The sequence below is a fragment of the Haliaeetus albicilla genome, chromosome 18, assembly GCF_947461875.1.
Source record: "Haliaeetus albicilla chromosome 18, bHalAlb1.1, whole genome shotgun sequence".
NCBI lineage: Eukaryota > Metazoa > Chordata > Aves > Accipitriformes > Accipitridae > Haliaeetus > Haliaeetus albicilla.
In genome coordinates, this window is record NC_091500.1 from 27,955,397 (window position 1) to 27,969,328 (window position 13,932).

A 13,932-nucleotide genomic window follows, 5' to 3' on the forward strand; every position below is an offset into this window, starting at 1 on the left:
CCCCATCAAGAAGTGGAGCCCGGGTTAAAAAAGAAAAAACCCGACGAGTTTTTATTTAAATAAACCCTAAAGGCTGGGGCGGGGGGGGGGGGGGGGGGACAGGGACCGACGCTGCGGGGGTGGGAGTGGGGGGGGGGGGACACGCTGGGGACGGCTTAGAAAAAAACTACAGTTTAAAAGTGACACAGGGTCAGCCCTGGGGCCACACCCTGACATCCCCCCACCCCCCCCCCGCCCCGGGGCCGCACCCTGACCCCCCCCCGCCCCCCCTTCCCTTCCCCCATAGCAAAATAAATGTATTAAACCCAACAAAACCAACAAAAAAACACCCCCCAAAAATGAAGCTGGGGGGGGCAGGGGGCCCCTGTGCCCCCTCCCTGGGTTTGGGGGGGGGGGCCCAGAGGAGGGGGGGTGTCTGGATGTGGCCGCTGCACTTTTGCCCTCACTGGTGCAGACGGCGAAACCTCGGTGCTGCCGGTTTCGCTCCCGGTTTCGGTCCCGGTTTTAGTCAGCCCCCCCCGGCTTTCCCACGCTGGGGCAGGGTCTGACCTCCCCCCCCCCCGAGCTCCCAAAAACCCGGCCTGGCCCTCCCACCCCCCACCAAATCCCAGAGACGCAAAAGGCTGACGGCGACGGAGTCAGGCGAGGGGGGGTCTCGGCTCCTGCCTGCAGCCCCCTGCCAGGAGCTGCCCCAGCCAAAGCTCTTCTTGCAGCGCAGCCGGGGGGGTCCCAAAATGGGGGGGAGTGGGGTGTCTCCTGTCCATTGGGGTGTCCCGACGTGGTATCAACAGAGACAGCACAACCGCTCCCCCCCCAGCCGCATTCGGTACCGACCCCAGTTCCAGGCAGCGCCAGAAAGAGGAACAGGGCGCAAAAACGATGACTTGGGAGCGGGGTTGGGAGCAGCAGCCAAATTCGGCCCCTTTGCCCCCCCCGGCATGGAAGTGTTCGATGTGGGACAGCACAGCATCCAGGACCCCCTTGCAGAGCAGTCTGTGCTTTGGGGGGGGTCGCAGGAGGGGCTGGGGGGGCAGCCAGGCACCGTCGGTGTCTCCAGGACTGTCCCCAAAGAGCCCGACTCTTCTCCGGCATCCCCGAAATGCGGCGTGGGGGCAAGCAGGGGTGACACCCCCCTCCCCAGCAGGGAGGAGGGCTGGGAGCTGGGGTGGGGGGGTCTCTCCACGGCCACCCCTTGCCCCCCCCGAAGGCTCCAGGGCTGTTCAGGTCAAGGGTCTTCCCCTCATCATCGGGGTTTTCCAGCAAACAGCTTGTTTTTGGGTGAGGCTCAGTCTCACCTCAGCACCCCCCCCAGGTGCGTCACAGCCCCGGCCCCCCCACTGGAGCCAGGGGTGGAGGCGAGCAAAGGCAACGGCCCCAAAACGCGCGCGGAAAGGAGAAGAAAACAACAACAAAAAAAACCAATGAAGAAACTCAAAAGGAAAAGGGAAGCACCGCAGAGCTCGCTGCTGGGACGGCCCCCCCCCCACAGCTGACAGCCGCTGCAGCCCCACCAACACTTGTTTTTCCTCTTTTTTCTCAAAAAACAACAAAAAAAAAGGGGCTTAGACACGGTTCCTCCCTGCGAGACCCTCCTACCTGAGAGCCGAGCGCCTGCGCGAGCCCGTCCGGCGGCCGAAAGGAAGCGGTCGGGGCTGGAGGCGTCCCGGTTTTGCTCTGCTTTAGGCCGGCTTGGGGCTCCAAGCCTTTCCTGAGAGGGGGAGGGCGGGACTCGGGAATAAAACGGGGGGGGGGAAATAAGAGGCAGGTTTAGAGGCAGCTGCCTGTGGTTTCTGCCGGTCGGGGGAAGGTTTTTCCAGATCATCTTCGAGTTATGGACAGCGCTGTCAGCTGAAAGTCCGGGCGAGCGGCCGGCTCTTCCCCGTCCCTGCCGTGGGGAGCTGGAACAGGGGTGAAAACCCAGGAGAAATGGAGGAGGAGGAAGGAAGGGGGGGGGGGGGAGGAAGGAAAAACAACCACCCCCGGAGCTGCCGTCGGCATTCCCGGCCGGTGCCGGGGCTCAGCTCGGCTCCTAGAGCAGCAGCTGCGAGTCGGGGGTCTTGGTTTGGCAACCTTGGCACATTCGTTTGTGTCTCAGCAGCCGGTCTGTCCTGGAGAAGCTCTGTGGCAGAGGTTGGGGAGGGGGGCGGTTATGAGCCCTGGGGGGGGGGTGTTCTCACCCCTCCAGCCCTGTCCGGATCCCTAGGGAGCGGATCCCGGCCGGATCCTGGCTCCCCTGGGGCGGTACCTGCATGCAGCGCTCGCACTGGTAGGGTTTCTCCCCGCTGTGGACGCGCTTGTGACGCTCCAGGTGATATTTCTGGATGAAGCGCATGTCGCACACATCGCACTCGAAGGGCTTCTCGCCTGGAGGGAAGCGGGGAGGCCACGATACATAATTAGGGGGGAGCAGGGTGTTTAATTAAGGCAGCTTGGCGCTCGTTAGGGGGGTGGGAGGTGGGGCGTCGGCCGCCGTTACCGGTGTGGATGAGGATGTGTCTCTTGAGGTGGTAGCTGCTGCGGAAGGCGCCAAAGCAGTGCTCGCAGATGAAGTTTTTGGGGATCCTCAGCTGGAAGGAGCCGTTCTGCTCGATCACCACCACCTGCAGAGCAGAGAACCCCCGTCAGCGGGGGGGGGGGCAAATCTGCCCCCCAGAGCCCCCCCCCGGCCGTCCTGCGCCTGCCGGAGTTTGGGAAATCTTCCTCCTCCTCCTCCTCCTCCTCCTCCACGGCGGCAAACCTGGCTGCCGAGGCGGGATCCTCTCCGGGAGGAGCGGCTGGGTCCCTCGGCGCCGGCCACCCGCTTGCGGCGCTGGCACGGGGAGGGAGGACTGGGTCAGTCGCGCCTGTTCCTGCCCCAGGACCCCCCCCCCCGCGCCACCCCCCCATCCCGTGAAATCGGGGTCCCACGACCTGCCTTTTTAATGGATTTTTTCGGCTGCGAGGCCTCGGCTGTTTCCTCCTCTTTGCGACTGCGGGACTTCTCGCCGTCCTGACGGAGAGCCTCAAAAAAATCAGATTAGAGGAGAAGAAAATGATGTTAAAGGAGGAAAAAAAAATCGAATTAAAGGTGGACAAAGCGGAATTAAAGGAGAAAGCGAAATTAAAGGGGGAGAAAGTCAAGTTAAAGGAAAAAACGAGCGAAAGGAGGGAAAAAACGAGCGAAAGGAGGGAAAAAACGAGCGAAAGGAGGGAAAATCCAAATGCAAGAAGGAAAAAGCAAACGAAAGGAGGAGAGAACGGAATTGCAGCGCCCGCCGTGCCCCCGAGCCCTCCCCGCAGCGGGGAGCGGCCGTACCAGCACGTCGGGGCTGCTCCCCCTCTCCCTGCTCTCGCCTTGTTTCGAGCTCTGTTTCGGCATCATCTTCTTGCTGGCCACCGTCGGCACCAAGCAGACGCCGGAGAGGCCCTCGCAGGCCAGGAGGCTCGCCTGCCGGGAGAGGGGGGAGAGGCGGCCCAGCTGCAGGCGCCGCCGGGGCGAACCAACCCCCCCCGGCCCCTCAAACGAACCAAAACCAAAAACCAAACCCTTGCGAGGGGGACGGAGACCGGACGCCTTCGACCGAGCGATAAATAAGAGGGGGAGGGGGGGGAGGCACGAGACCCCCCCCCCTCCCCAAACCCCCTTTTCGTGAGGCCCGCCGAGGACCTAACGGCTATCGGGAGAGTTCGGATGATCCCTGGAACGGCGGCCGGGAAAAGCTCTGCCGGCTCCGGAAAGGACCTGGGACGGGGAGGGTGATGGGGTGACGGGGGGGGGGCCCGCGCCGGCACCCACCGCCCCAGCGGGGAGGGAGCTGCCGGGCCGAGCGCTCTCCCCCCCCTCCCCACGCTTCTCGGCTTCGGATCTTGGGGAACGGGTGGGAAAATTGGGGCTCATTACCTGAGCCATCTTGTGTCTGTCTGTCTGTCCTCGACAAACGGATTGTAACAATTCTTTAGCCTTAATTCTCGCCCAGGAAAAGAATTTTTTTAACGGTTAGAAAGGTGGGTTCAGTTAATCATTTTTTTTTTTTTTTTGCCGGGCTCGTCCAGTACCCTCCACTTTGCCGACATCTTTGCCCCGGCGCCGCGGGTGCGGTGAGGCGCTTCCTCCTCAACCCCGGGGGGGGCTGGCAGGGTTAGGCAGGGTTAGGCAGGACGGGCAGCTGCCTGTAACGCTTCTTAGAGAGGGGACATCTCCCCTCCCTTCCCCCCCCCGCCCCCCCCTGCCCGGGGTGGGAGCCGGCTCCCCGCGGGGACAACGCTGCTGCCGCTGCCGGTGCCGGTGCCGGTGCCGGTCTTCGCCTGCGGGGAGGGAGGGGATGGTTATGGGGGGGGAAGGCCCCCCCCGGGATGGGGGGGGAGACCGGCCCCAAGGTGGGGGGGGGGGGAGGTCCCTGTCCCTGCTGAGCCCCAGCCAGACCCCCCCACAGGGTCGATTTGGGTGTGGGGGATAGGAGGTGGGGGGGTGGCTCTGGGGTGGGGGGTGACACGGGTGGGGATGATGGCATGGAGGGGGGGGCAGGGGGTGACACTGGGGGAGGGGGACCTTGGAGTGCGTGGGGGGTGTCCCAAGGTGGGGGTGAATGACCCTGAGGGTGCAGAAGGGGGGTCCTGGGGGTGTGAGTGACCCTGGAGTGCGCGGGGGGTGGGGGGGGGTGTCCTAGGGTGAGGTGATATGGGGATGGGGGGATCCTGGGGGGCTGACCCTGTGTGACAAGGGTGCTGGTGTCCCAGGGCGGGGTGACATGTCGGGGGCTGGGGATGATCCCGGTGGGGGTCACCCTGTGCGTGTGTGAGGGGTGTGCCAAGGCGGGGGGTCCCAGGGCGGGGGGGGGGGGGGTCCCGGGGAGGGGGATTGTGATCCTGTGTCAGGGGCGGGATGACACCGGGGCTCCCGGGGCGGGCACCGGGGGAGGGGGATCACACCGTGGGGGGGTGGGTGTCACACCGGGGGCAGAGGGGTGACCCCGCGGGGGGAGGGGCTGCCCCTCCCGGTAGGGGCGTACCGCGCCTGCGCGCTGGGCCCGCCCGGCCATTTCCCCCCCACCCCTCCCGCCGCCCCCCCCGCTTCCCCCTCCCCCCCTCCCCGGTGCCGCCCGGGAGGGGCGGGGCTGAGGCGGCGGCGGCGGCCGGGCCCGGTGAGACGCGCGGGCGGCCCCCGCTAGGCCGGGCCGGGCCGTGAGCCCGATACCGCCCGTCCTCCCCTTCTCCCTCCCTCCCGGGGAGCTCCGTGCCGGCGGGAAGGAGCGGGTCCGTACCTGCCGCGGCCCCTCCGCGCTCGGCTCCGCGCCGCCCGCCGCACCGACAAGTTTACAAACAGCCGCGGCCCCAGCGCCCCCCCCCTTCCTCGGCCGCCGCCGCCGACCCGGAACCGGAAACACCCTCCCTCCCTCCCTCCCTCGCCGCGCCAGCGCTTCCGGCGGGGGAGCGGCAGGAAGTGTGGGGGGGGAAGGGCCGTGCGCACCGCCGCGCATGCGCGCCGCCGCGCCGTGACGCCGCCGCCTGAGACGCCATCTTAGGGTCGGGGCTGTTGCCGGGGCAACGCGGGACGGCGCGGCCTGGTCCGCCGGTGGGCCCGGGTTCGGGCCCGGGCCTGAGCCCCCCCCCCCCGCTGACCGCCCTGGTTGCCCCGGGGAGAACTGCCTGTACGTCATTGCTCCCCTGCCTCCCCCCTGGGATAGGCCCTGCCCCCCCCTCGTTGTCCCCGGGGGGAGTTTTTACACACACAGCCCCCCCGCGCCCTGCTACGACCCCCTTGGGGGGACCCCCATCCCCCTGTGACCCCCTCGGGGGGGGTTGGTCCCCTCCTTCCTCTGTCCCCCCACCTCACTGGCCCCCTAGGGCAGTTCCTGTCCTTCCCCGTGGCTTGAGGCCGTGGCCGGGGGGGCTTGGGGGGGGGGCAAATAGGGTCTCCCCATCCTCTCTCGCTGCTGGGGACAGGCCTGTCCCTGGCTGGTGGCTCCCGGTGGCCCCTTGTCCCCTCCCGGCTGGGCAGCCCTGGCACCGGGGCCGGTGGCAGTGCTGGGTTCCCCCCACAAAGGGCGAAAGCCACGTCCCTGTCCCCCTGCCTCCCGCTGGCTGCCCGGTGCTCTCGGTGACGACCCCAGGCCCGGCGGGGTGCACAGGCACGGGGTGGGGGGGGACATCGGGGATGGCTGCTCTCTGCTAACTGCTTCCCTCCCGTCTCCCCTCAGCTCCCTGGAGGCACCGTCCCCGCTGCTCCACCCTGCCTGCATGCTGCCTGGCTCCCAGAGCCCCGCTGGGATGGGGGCACAACTTTGGGGAAGCCCCCCCCCCCCCGCCCCGGCCCCCCAGGTGCGTCTTTAAGAGCCGCTCTTCGCCACCGCGTACTTTGTCCCTTGTCCCTCTGCGACGACGTGGCCGAGAGGATAATCCCTGCCTGCACGAGGTGAGGGCGAGCCGGGAGCACCTCATCCTGGCACGCTTCCTCGCCGGCACGCTCCGCCGATCCCCGCTCAGGGTGGGAAGGCGGGGGGGTCCCTCCCGGCCCGTGGTGGGGGGTGACGGCCGTCCCGTGGCTGCCCCGCTGTGGATGAGGTGGCCAGGACCGGCGTGATGGCGGAGAGCAGCTGGCTGGAGCGTCCCGGCTTGGATAAAGCAGCCGGGGAGGAATTCCTGCGGGAAGCCTTCCAGGTCCTGCTGGATGAAGCCGTGCGGAAGGGGACGGATGTGACCGAAAAGGTGGGTGAGACCCGGAGGCCCCCAGCGAGGTGGTGGGGACGGAGTGGGGGTCCCTGCCTGACCGGGGCCAAATCCTGTTCCCCCCTTCCCCGCAGGTCTGTGACTGGAAGGAGCCCCAGGAGCTGCGGGAGCTGCTGGACCTGGAGCTGCGGAGCAGCGGGGAGCTGCCGGAGCGGCTACTGGAGCGCTGCCGGGACGTCATCCGCTACAGCGTCAAAACCTGTAAGCCCTGCTGCTCCCGGTTCAGCCCACTCCTCCCAGTTCAGCCCCTCTGCTCCCCAGTTCAGCCCCAGCCGCTCCCCATTCAGCCCCTCTGCTCCCCGGTTCAGCCCCAGCTACTCCCAGTGGTCCCAGTCTGGCAAGGCTGCCTCCCTACCCCAGCCAGACGCTGTCCTGGAGTCATGGGTCTCGCACGGTCCCACTCGTGTCCCCGTCCCACACACGGCTCCAGAGGTGGCCCTGCTCCCACGGGTGACAGTTGCCCCCTTGTGGCAGCGTCCCCGGGGCATGAGTCCCCGCAGTGACAGGGATCCCATGAGGAGGGGGCCGAGGGGGTGGCTCCTGTCCCCCTGCCCCTGACACTGTCCCCGTCTCACCCCCCCCAGGTCACCCTCGCTTCTTCAACCAGCTCTTCTCTGGCCTGGACCACCACGCGCTGGCAGGACGCCTGATCACTGAGGCCCTCAACACCAGCCAGTACGTGCCCGAAAATGGGGGGGGCTGGCCCTAAGCAGGGGTATTTTGGGGTGCTGAGGTTTTGGGGAGCCTGGAAGAGGTGAGGGGGAGTGATGCCAGCAGGCTGGACCCCCCCATGGGTGTCGTGCCCCCCTGTAGATACACCTACGAGATCGCCCCGGTGTTCGTGCTGATGGAAGAGGTGGTGCTGGCCAAGCTGCGGGAGCTGGTGGGCTGGAGCAGTGGCGATGGCATCTTCTGCCCAGGTACCCAGATCCCTCCCGGTCCCGCCCGTGGCTTGTCCCTGTCCCTGTCCCCACCTGTGACCCCGGTGGTGGCTCAGCACCATCCCCAGCTGTGACGCGGGTGTCCCTGTCCCCTTGCAGGAGGCTCCATCTCCAACATGTATGCCATGAACGTGGCCCGGTTCCACTGCTTCCCGGAGAGCCGGCAGAAGGGCAGCTGGGCTCTGCCGCGCCTGGCCCTCTTCACCTCCCGGGAGGTGCGGAGCAGGGTCTGCCAGCCCCGGGATGGGGAGACGGGAAGGGGATGGGGTTTGGAACCAGCCACACCCTCCCCCAAATCTGACCCCCATCTTCTCCCCGCTCAGAGCCACTACTCCATCCAGAAAGGAGCTGCGTTCCTGGGCATCGGCACCGACAACGTCCACCTGGTCGGCACCGATGAGAGGTGAGTGCCGGAGCTGATCCCAGCTGGGCTCTGCCAGCCCTGCTTCCCCAGCCCGTCCCTGCTGCCATTTTGTTTCTCTCCCCGTCCCTTAGGGGGAAGATGATCCCCGAGGAGCTGGAGAAGGAGATCCAGAGGGCGAAAGCTGAGGTGAGGCGGGGTGGGGGACAGAGGGGAGCGTCCGTGGGGTGCTGGGTCCAGGTGCTGGGGCAGAGCCGTCCGTGAAAGAGCCTGCCCCATCCCAACGTCCTGTTGTCCGCCCACAGGGTGCCAAGCCTTTCTTCGTCTGTGCCACCTGTGGCACCACCGTCCTGGGCGCCTTCGACCCGCTGGACGGCATTGCCGACGTCTGCCAGCGCCACGGCCTCTGGTTCCACGTGGACGTGAGTAACAGGGGGAAATATCTGGGGCTGAAGGGGGGACACATGCACGTGACCCCTTGGGACCCCCCTCTTCCTGCCGGCGCCAGCTCTGACACCCCTCTCCCTGCCCAGCAGGCAGCCTGGGGTGGCAGCGCCCTGCTCTCCGACAAACACCGGCACCTCCTGACTGGCATCGAGAGGCGAGTGACCCTCTCTGACTCTGAGCTCCCCACAAAACAGGCTCAAAACTCCCCGTTTAAGGACTTGGGGTCCCCCCTCTCCCCGTGCTGGGGGGCTCGCTGTCCCCCCCTCAAAACTCTCCTCTCCCGCAGGGCCGACTCGGTGGCCTGGAACCCCCACAAGATGCTGACAGTGGGTTTGCAATGTTCGGCCTTCCTGCTCCGCGACACCTCTGTAAGTCCCACAGCCCCTTCCCCTCTGTGGGTCTGCCCCACACCCACCACGCCGGTTGGGGGGCTGACCGCCGTCTCCCCCAGGGCCTCCTCCAGCGCTGCCACGGCGCCGGTGCCATGTACCTCTTCCAACCCGATAAATTTTACGACGTCACCTACGACACGGGGGACAAGACCCTGCAGTGCGGCCGCCGGGTGGACTGCCTCAAGCTCTGGCTCCTCTGGAAAGCCGCCGGGACCGAGGGGCTGGCGCGCCGCGTCGAGCGGGCCTTCGCCTACACCCAGTGAGTGCTGGAGTGTGGGGACACACACCAGGCGCTTCCCCCCCCTCCTGGGGCTTCACGCTCTCCTTCCTCCCTAGGTACCTGGCCGAGGAGGTGAAGAGGAGGGACGGCTTCCAGCTGGTGCTGGAGGTACAGCTCATCGCCTGGGCTCTGCTGTGTGCCGAACCGCAGCCCGGGGGGGTGTTTTATGTTGTTTCCCCCCCCTTAATAACACCCTAAGGCATTGCCAAGCCCCGGGGAGAGGAGCCACCTGCCCTGAGCTCTGTCCCAAGGTTTAAATCCCCAGGGCAGTCCCAAAATGGGGATCGGGGTCAAACTGGTGCCCCCCACCAGGGTCTGGGTGTCTGTGAGGGACTGTGATCCCTTTCCTCCTCCTCTTCCTCCCACAGCCAGAGTTCATCAACCTCTGCTTCTGGTTCGTGCCCCCCAGCCTGCGGGGCAGGGAGGGCTCCCCGGATTACTGGCCGAGGTTGGGGAAGGTGAGCGCAGGAGCCGGCCGTTCTGCCCCACCAAAAAAAACCCCCACCCCCTCCAAAATTCCACCATCCCCCCTGAACTGCAGCCCCACGGTGACGGGGTCTCCCCCATGGCACAGGTGGCTCCCACCATCAAGGAGCGAATGATGAGGAAGGGGTCCATGATGGTGGGCTACCAGCCCCACGGTGCCAGGGTCAACTTCTTCCGCCAGATCGTCACCAACCCCGCCGTCACCAAGGACGACTTGGATTTCTTCCTGGATGAGATCGAGAGGCTGGGACAGGATTTGTGAGGACCCCAGGGGGGCCCCCTTACACCCCTTACCCTCTGCCCAGAGACCCCCCCCAGCCCTGAGGAACAGGAGCAGAGCCCAGCGTTCCTCCCGGCTCCTGCGTCCCACCTTAAATTCGGAATAAAGGCGGGCAGGGCTCGGCGCCCGACCCCAAGAACATCCCACACGGGTGGAATAAAAACATTTTTACTGTTCTCTCTTCAGTATTAAAACCCCGCAAAAAAGGGTGGCGGGGGGTTGGGTGGGCAGGAGCAGGCAGCCCCCCTGCCTCCCTCAGTCCCCCTGGAAGCTCTGGAGGAGGTCGAGCACCTCGGGGTCCAGGCTGGCGGGGGCCAGGCAGGCGTAGAGGCGCGGGGCCGTGGCTTCCTGCTTCTCCCGCCGCCGCCACTCCCGCAGCATCTCGAAGCTCTGCATGACGACGTTGCGGGGGTTGTCCTCCCGAATCTGGTCCAGGCGGCTCCTCTCTAGCCCCAGGCACCCGATTCCCACCTCCTGCCACTCTTTGCCCAGTTTTTGGGCGACCTGGATCAGATCCTTCTCCGTCAAACGCCGGGGACGCAGGGAGAGAGGGGAGGACGCGGCCGGCAGCGAGACGGGCTGACGTCCCGCGTCCTCCTCCCCGCGTCCCGACAGAGCCGAGGGGCCGCCGGCCTCCCCCTTCTCCCCGGGGTCCTCGTTCTCCTCCGCGCCGGGGAGCTGGTGGAGGCGGATGAGGTCGTGGCGGTGGATCTGCCGGAGGAGGTCGGCGGTGATGCGCAGGGCCTGCCCGGGGAAGCGCTGGAGCAGGAGGCTGCAGAGGTCGGGGCGGGTGGCGGGGCGCAGTTGGGCCAGGGGCAGCCGCTCTTCCAGCAGGTACTTGAGGGTCTGGAACTGCTCCTCCGTCAGCGCCTGCTGCAGCGCCAGCAGCGTCTCCCGCTCGCCCCGAGACATGGCGCCTCGGGGGGCTCCGTCAGCCCCGCCGCCTGCCGTGGGGCCGGGTCAGCCCCCTGCCCCACAGCCTGCCGTGGGGCTGGGTCACTCTGCTGTCCCCGGTGCCCCCCAACCTGCCGTGGGGCCGGGTCAGCCTGGTGCCCCCCAGCCTGCCGTGGGGCCGGGTCAGCCTGATGCCACCCCATACTCCCAACCTGCCATGGGACCAGGTCACCCTGGTGCCCGCCCCCCCCAGCCTGCCTGGTGCCTGGGTCACCCTGATGCCACCCCATAGCCCCCAGCCCACCGTGGGGCCCGCTGTCCCCCCAGCCCACCACGGCGCCGGATCCCCCCCGATCCCCCCCCGGTGCCAACCATCGGGCCGGGCCCGCCCCCCCCCCGGTGCCGCCACCCGCGTCCCCCCGCAGCCCCTCACCGCGCTCCGCGCCGCTCCCGTGCGGGGCGTGGCCTCCCGCTTCCCGCCAGGGCGGTGGGCGTGGGCGTGGCTTTGGGGATTGACGCGTGGTTTAGGGAGCGGGCGTGGGTTGGCTCGGCCTGGGGTGGGGGCGTGGCTCAGAGGGGGGCGTGGCTTGGGGCGGTGAGGGGCGTGGCTTGGGGCAGTTTCAGGGTGTAGGGGCAGCTCTTGGGGGGGGGGGATTGGGGCAGTTCTGGGGGTCCTGGGGGCAGTTTCAGGGTGCAGGGGCAGCGAGGGGGTGGGGGGCAGCGAGGGGGCAAAGCTGGGACAAGCCGGGGGGGTCCGTGCACCCCGAAAGTGCGGGAGGGAGGGAGCTGAGCCCACTTTTGGGGTGTCCCCCCCCTCGAGACAGAGACAGCGGGAGCCCCCTTCCCCACGTCACGCTGTATTTCGGGGTCCCAGCCCTGGGCCCCCTCAGGTGGGGGGGCAGCGGGGGGCCCCCCCCTGCCCCTCGGTGCCCGCCAGCGGGTGCCCCCTCCGGTCCACGCACCAGCACTGCCCGCGCTTCAGCCCCTGGGAGGCCCGGCACTGCGGGGGGGGGGTGGAATTGGGGTGAGGGGGGGGCCCCCCCGACCCCCCGGGAGGTCTTGGGGGGCTCTGCCCTCCGAAGCACCCAGCAAGGGGAAACTGAGGCCCCAGATGCTGCTGCCCGCTGGGCGTCGTGGGCTGGGGAAACTGAGGCACTGGGGGGGGGGTGTGTGTGGACACTATACCCCCCCCGGACCCCCCCACCCAGGGGGAAACTGAGGCACGGGGGGGACACCCCAAAACTGAGCTTCATGGTCTGGGGAAACTGAGGCACGGGGGGGGATGGGCGTGGACACTCCACCCCCCCCGGACCCCCCCCACCCAGGGGAAACTGAGGCACGGGGGGGACACCCCAAAACTGAGCTTCATGGTCTGGGAAACTGAGGCACGGGGGGGGGCGGGATATTGGGGTCCCCTGCGCTCTACTCCCCCCGACCCAGGGGAAACTGAGGCACGGGGGGACCCCAGGATGGTCTACCCCCCCCATGGGGAAACTGAGGAACGGGAGGTGGGGGGGGGTGTCAAGACATTAACGTACCCCCCCCACTCCCCCCAACATGGGGAAACTGAGGCACGGGGGGTGTGTGTGCGTGTCCTTGAATGCTCCCCCTCCCCCCCCAGCCCACCCCACGCGGGGAAACTGAGGCACGGCAGCTCCTACTTCTTCCTCTGCCGACCCCCCCGTGGGCCCCCCCACCTGCTTGGGGCGATAGAAGCCGCGGGTGTCGCAGTTGGGGAGGAAGATGGCGGAGGCGGTGCGGTACAGCCCGGCCCGCAGCTCCTGCAGGACGGCGGCCAAATGCCCCCGGCACGGAGCCTGCGGGGGGGTGGGGGGGGTGGGGGGGGTCACGGAGGGGGGGGGGTCGCACCCCTGGACCCCCTCCACCCCGGTAGCACCCCCCCCCCCCCCCAGCACCCACCGTTTCCAGCTCCTCTTTGCCGTCAGCCGGGGGGGGCGGCGTGGGGGGGGACCCCTCCTGAGGGCTGTCCCCTGCGGGGGGGGGGGGTGTGTCAGGGCTCAGTGGGTGCCCCCCCCCCCCAAAATCCCCCCCCCTTGCAATCCCGCCCGCCGCCACTGGGAGGGGCCCCTCCGGGCCCCTCCCGCCCCCCACCCCCGGGATTTGGGGGTGGTCCCCCCCCACTTCCCAGCACCCCCCCCATATGGGGGTCCCAGCACCCCCCCGGGATATGGGACCCCCCTCTCCTAGTGTCCCCCCCCCCGCAGGATATGGGGGTCCCCCCTTTCCAGCCCCCCCCGAGGACATGGGGGTCCCCCCCAAGCCCCCCCTCATATCTCACCCCCCCCCCCACGTCGGACCCCCCCGTTCCCGCGGGTGGCGGTCCCCCAACCCCCCCCCCCCCCGTATACCGGGATCCCCCGGGATTCGTGTGTCCCCCCCCCCCAGCTCCGTCCCGCACCCCGGGGGTGACACGGGGTGAAGCTCCGCGTCCCGTCCCCCCCCGGTGCCCAGGACCCCCCCCCGGTGCCCCCCCCCGTCCCGGTTGGCGTCCACCGGCTCCTCCCCGGGGGTTCCCCGGTGTCCCCATCGCTCCCGAACAGCCCCCCCCCCCCCCCCCCCCCTGCACCGACCCCGTGGGGGGGGTCTCCCGGTGTCCGTCCCCCCCCCCTCCCCGCTCTCACCTGCGGGGGCTCCGGTACCGGCGGGGCGGGCACGGAGGGGGCGGCAGAGCCCGGTGCCCCGGAGGAGAGCGCGGAGCGGGGCGCGTTCCCCGGGCCGGGGGATGCACCGGAGCCCCCGGGCACAGCCCGGTGTGTAAACCCCGCACGGCTCCCCGGGACCGCGGGGGGAGGAGACCGTCGCCGTTCCCGGTACCGGTCCCGGTACCGTTCCCGGTACCGTTCCCTCCGTTTCCTCACCGCCGTTACCGGCAACCGGAGCCGCCTCCGTCAGCAGCACCAGCAGCATCAGCCGGTAGCCCGCCCGCATGGCGGCACCGGCACCGGGACCGGGACCCACCGGGACCCACCGGGACCGGGACCGGGACCGCACCGGCGCGGTCCCCGCCGCCTCCCGCTCTGCCCGTGCCCGGCCCCGCCGCCGTCCTTAAGTAACGGCGTCCGCCCCCCCCGCCCCGGGCCGCCCCGCCAGGTGCCCCCGGCCCCGGGATGGGGGGGGGGGACGAC

General features: G+C 68.7%; 4 protein-coding genes across 12 annotated transcripts in view; 1 reads left to right on the forward strand and 3 right to left on the reverse strand.

The window, feature by feature from the left end:
- Window positions 1-1,431: 1,431 nt before the first annotated feature.
- Window positions 1,432-6,467, reverse strand: ZNF740 (zinc finger protein 740). 7 transcript variants are annotated; one of them, XM_069806039.1, is made up of 8 exons: window positions 5,241-5,644; window positions 4,036-4,278; window positions 3,296-3,427; window positions 2,915-3,001; window positions 2,738-2,809; window positions 2,477-2,600; window positions 2,246-2,364; window positions 1,432-2,119 (listed from the first exon to the last, which is right to left on the reverse strand). In XM_069806039.1, exons 2-8 carry the CDS (start codon window positions 4,051-4,053, stop codon window positions 2,030-2,032), a joined length of 642 nt encoding a protein of 213 aa, XP_069662140.1. In that variant the 5' UTR covers window positions 4,054-4,278; window positions 5,241-5,644; the 3' UTR covers window positions 1,432-2,029. The 7 variants fall into 7 exon arrangements, with proteins under 7 accessions (XP_069662140.1, XP_069662139.1, XP_069662143.1 ...); XM_069806038.1 differs by having other exon boundaries at window positions 4,036-4,284; XM_069806042.1 differs by having other exon boundaries at window positions 3,881-4,284; window positions 5,241-5,641.
- TNS2 (tensin 2) overlaps window positions 4,804-13,932 on the reverse strand; it is a 33,815-nt gene continuing 24,686 nt past the window's right edge. The window contains 1 exon segment of the mRNA XM_069806045.1: window positions 4,804-4,828. The gene's annotated coding sequence lies outside the window, so the exon portion shown is untranslated.
- CSAD (cysteine sulfinic acid decarboxylase) lies at window positions 6,495-10,068 on the forward strand. Of its 2 annotated transcripts, none has more exons than XM_069806032.1 (14): window positions 6,495-6,684; window positions 6,780-6,906; window positions 7,290-7,380; window positions 7,519-7,625; window positions 7,746-7,861; window positions 7,970-8,049; window positions 8,142-8,196; window positions 8,313-8,429; window positions 8,541-8,608; window positions 8,741-8,822; window positions 8,906-9,105; window positions 9,183-9,234; window positions 9,495-9,584; window positions 9,701-10,068. In XM_069806032.1, the coding sequence occupies exons 1-14, from the start codon at window positions 6,559-6,561 to the stop codon at window positions 9,872-9,874; spliced, it is 1,485 nt and encodes a 494-aa protein (XP_069662133.1). In that variant the 5' UTR covers window positions 6,495-6,558; the 3' UTR covers window positions 9,875-10,068. The 2 variants fall into 2 exon arrangements, with proteins under 2 accessions (XP_069662133.1, XP_069662134.1); XM_069806033.1 differs by having other exon boundaries at window positions 8,544-8,608.
- IGFBP6 (insulin like growth factor binding protein 6) lies at window positions 10,045-13,893 on the reverse strand. 2 transcript variants are annotated; one of them, XM_069806036.1, is made up of 4 exons: window positions 13,429-13,893; window positions 12,484-12,603; window positions 10,364-10,836; window positions 10,045-10,282 (listed from the first exon to the last, which is right to left on the reverse strand). In XM_069806036.1, exons 1-4 carry the CDS (start codon window positions 13,733-13,735, stop codon window positions 10,148-10,150), a joined length of 1,035 nt encoding a protein of 344 aa, XP_069662137.1. In that variant the 5' UTR covers window positions 13,736-13,893; the 3' UTR covers window positions 10,045-10,147. The 2 variants fall into 2 exon arrangements, with proteins under 2 accessions (XP_069662137.1, XP_069662136.1); XM_069806035.1 differs by having other exon boundaries at window positions 10,045-10,836; window positions 13,429-13,875.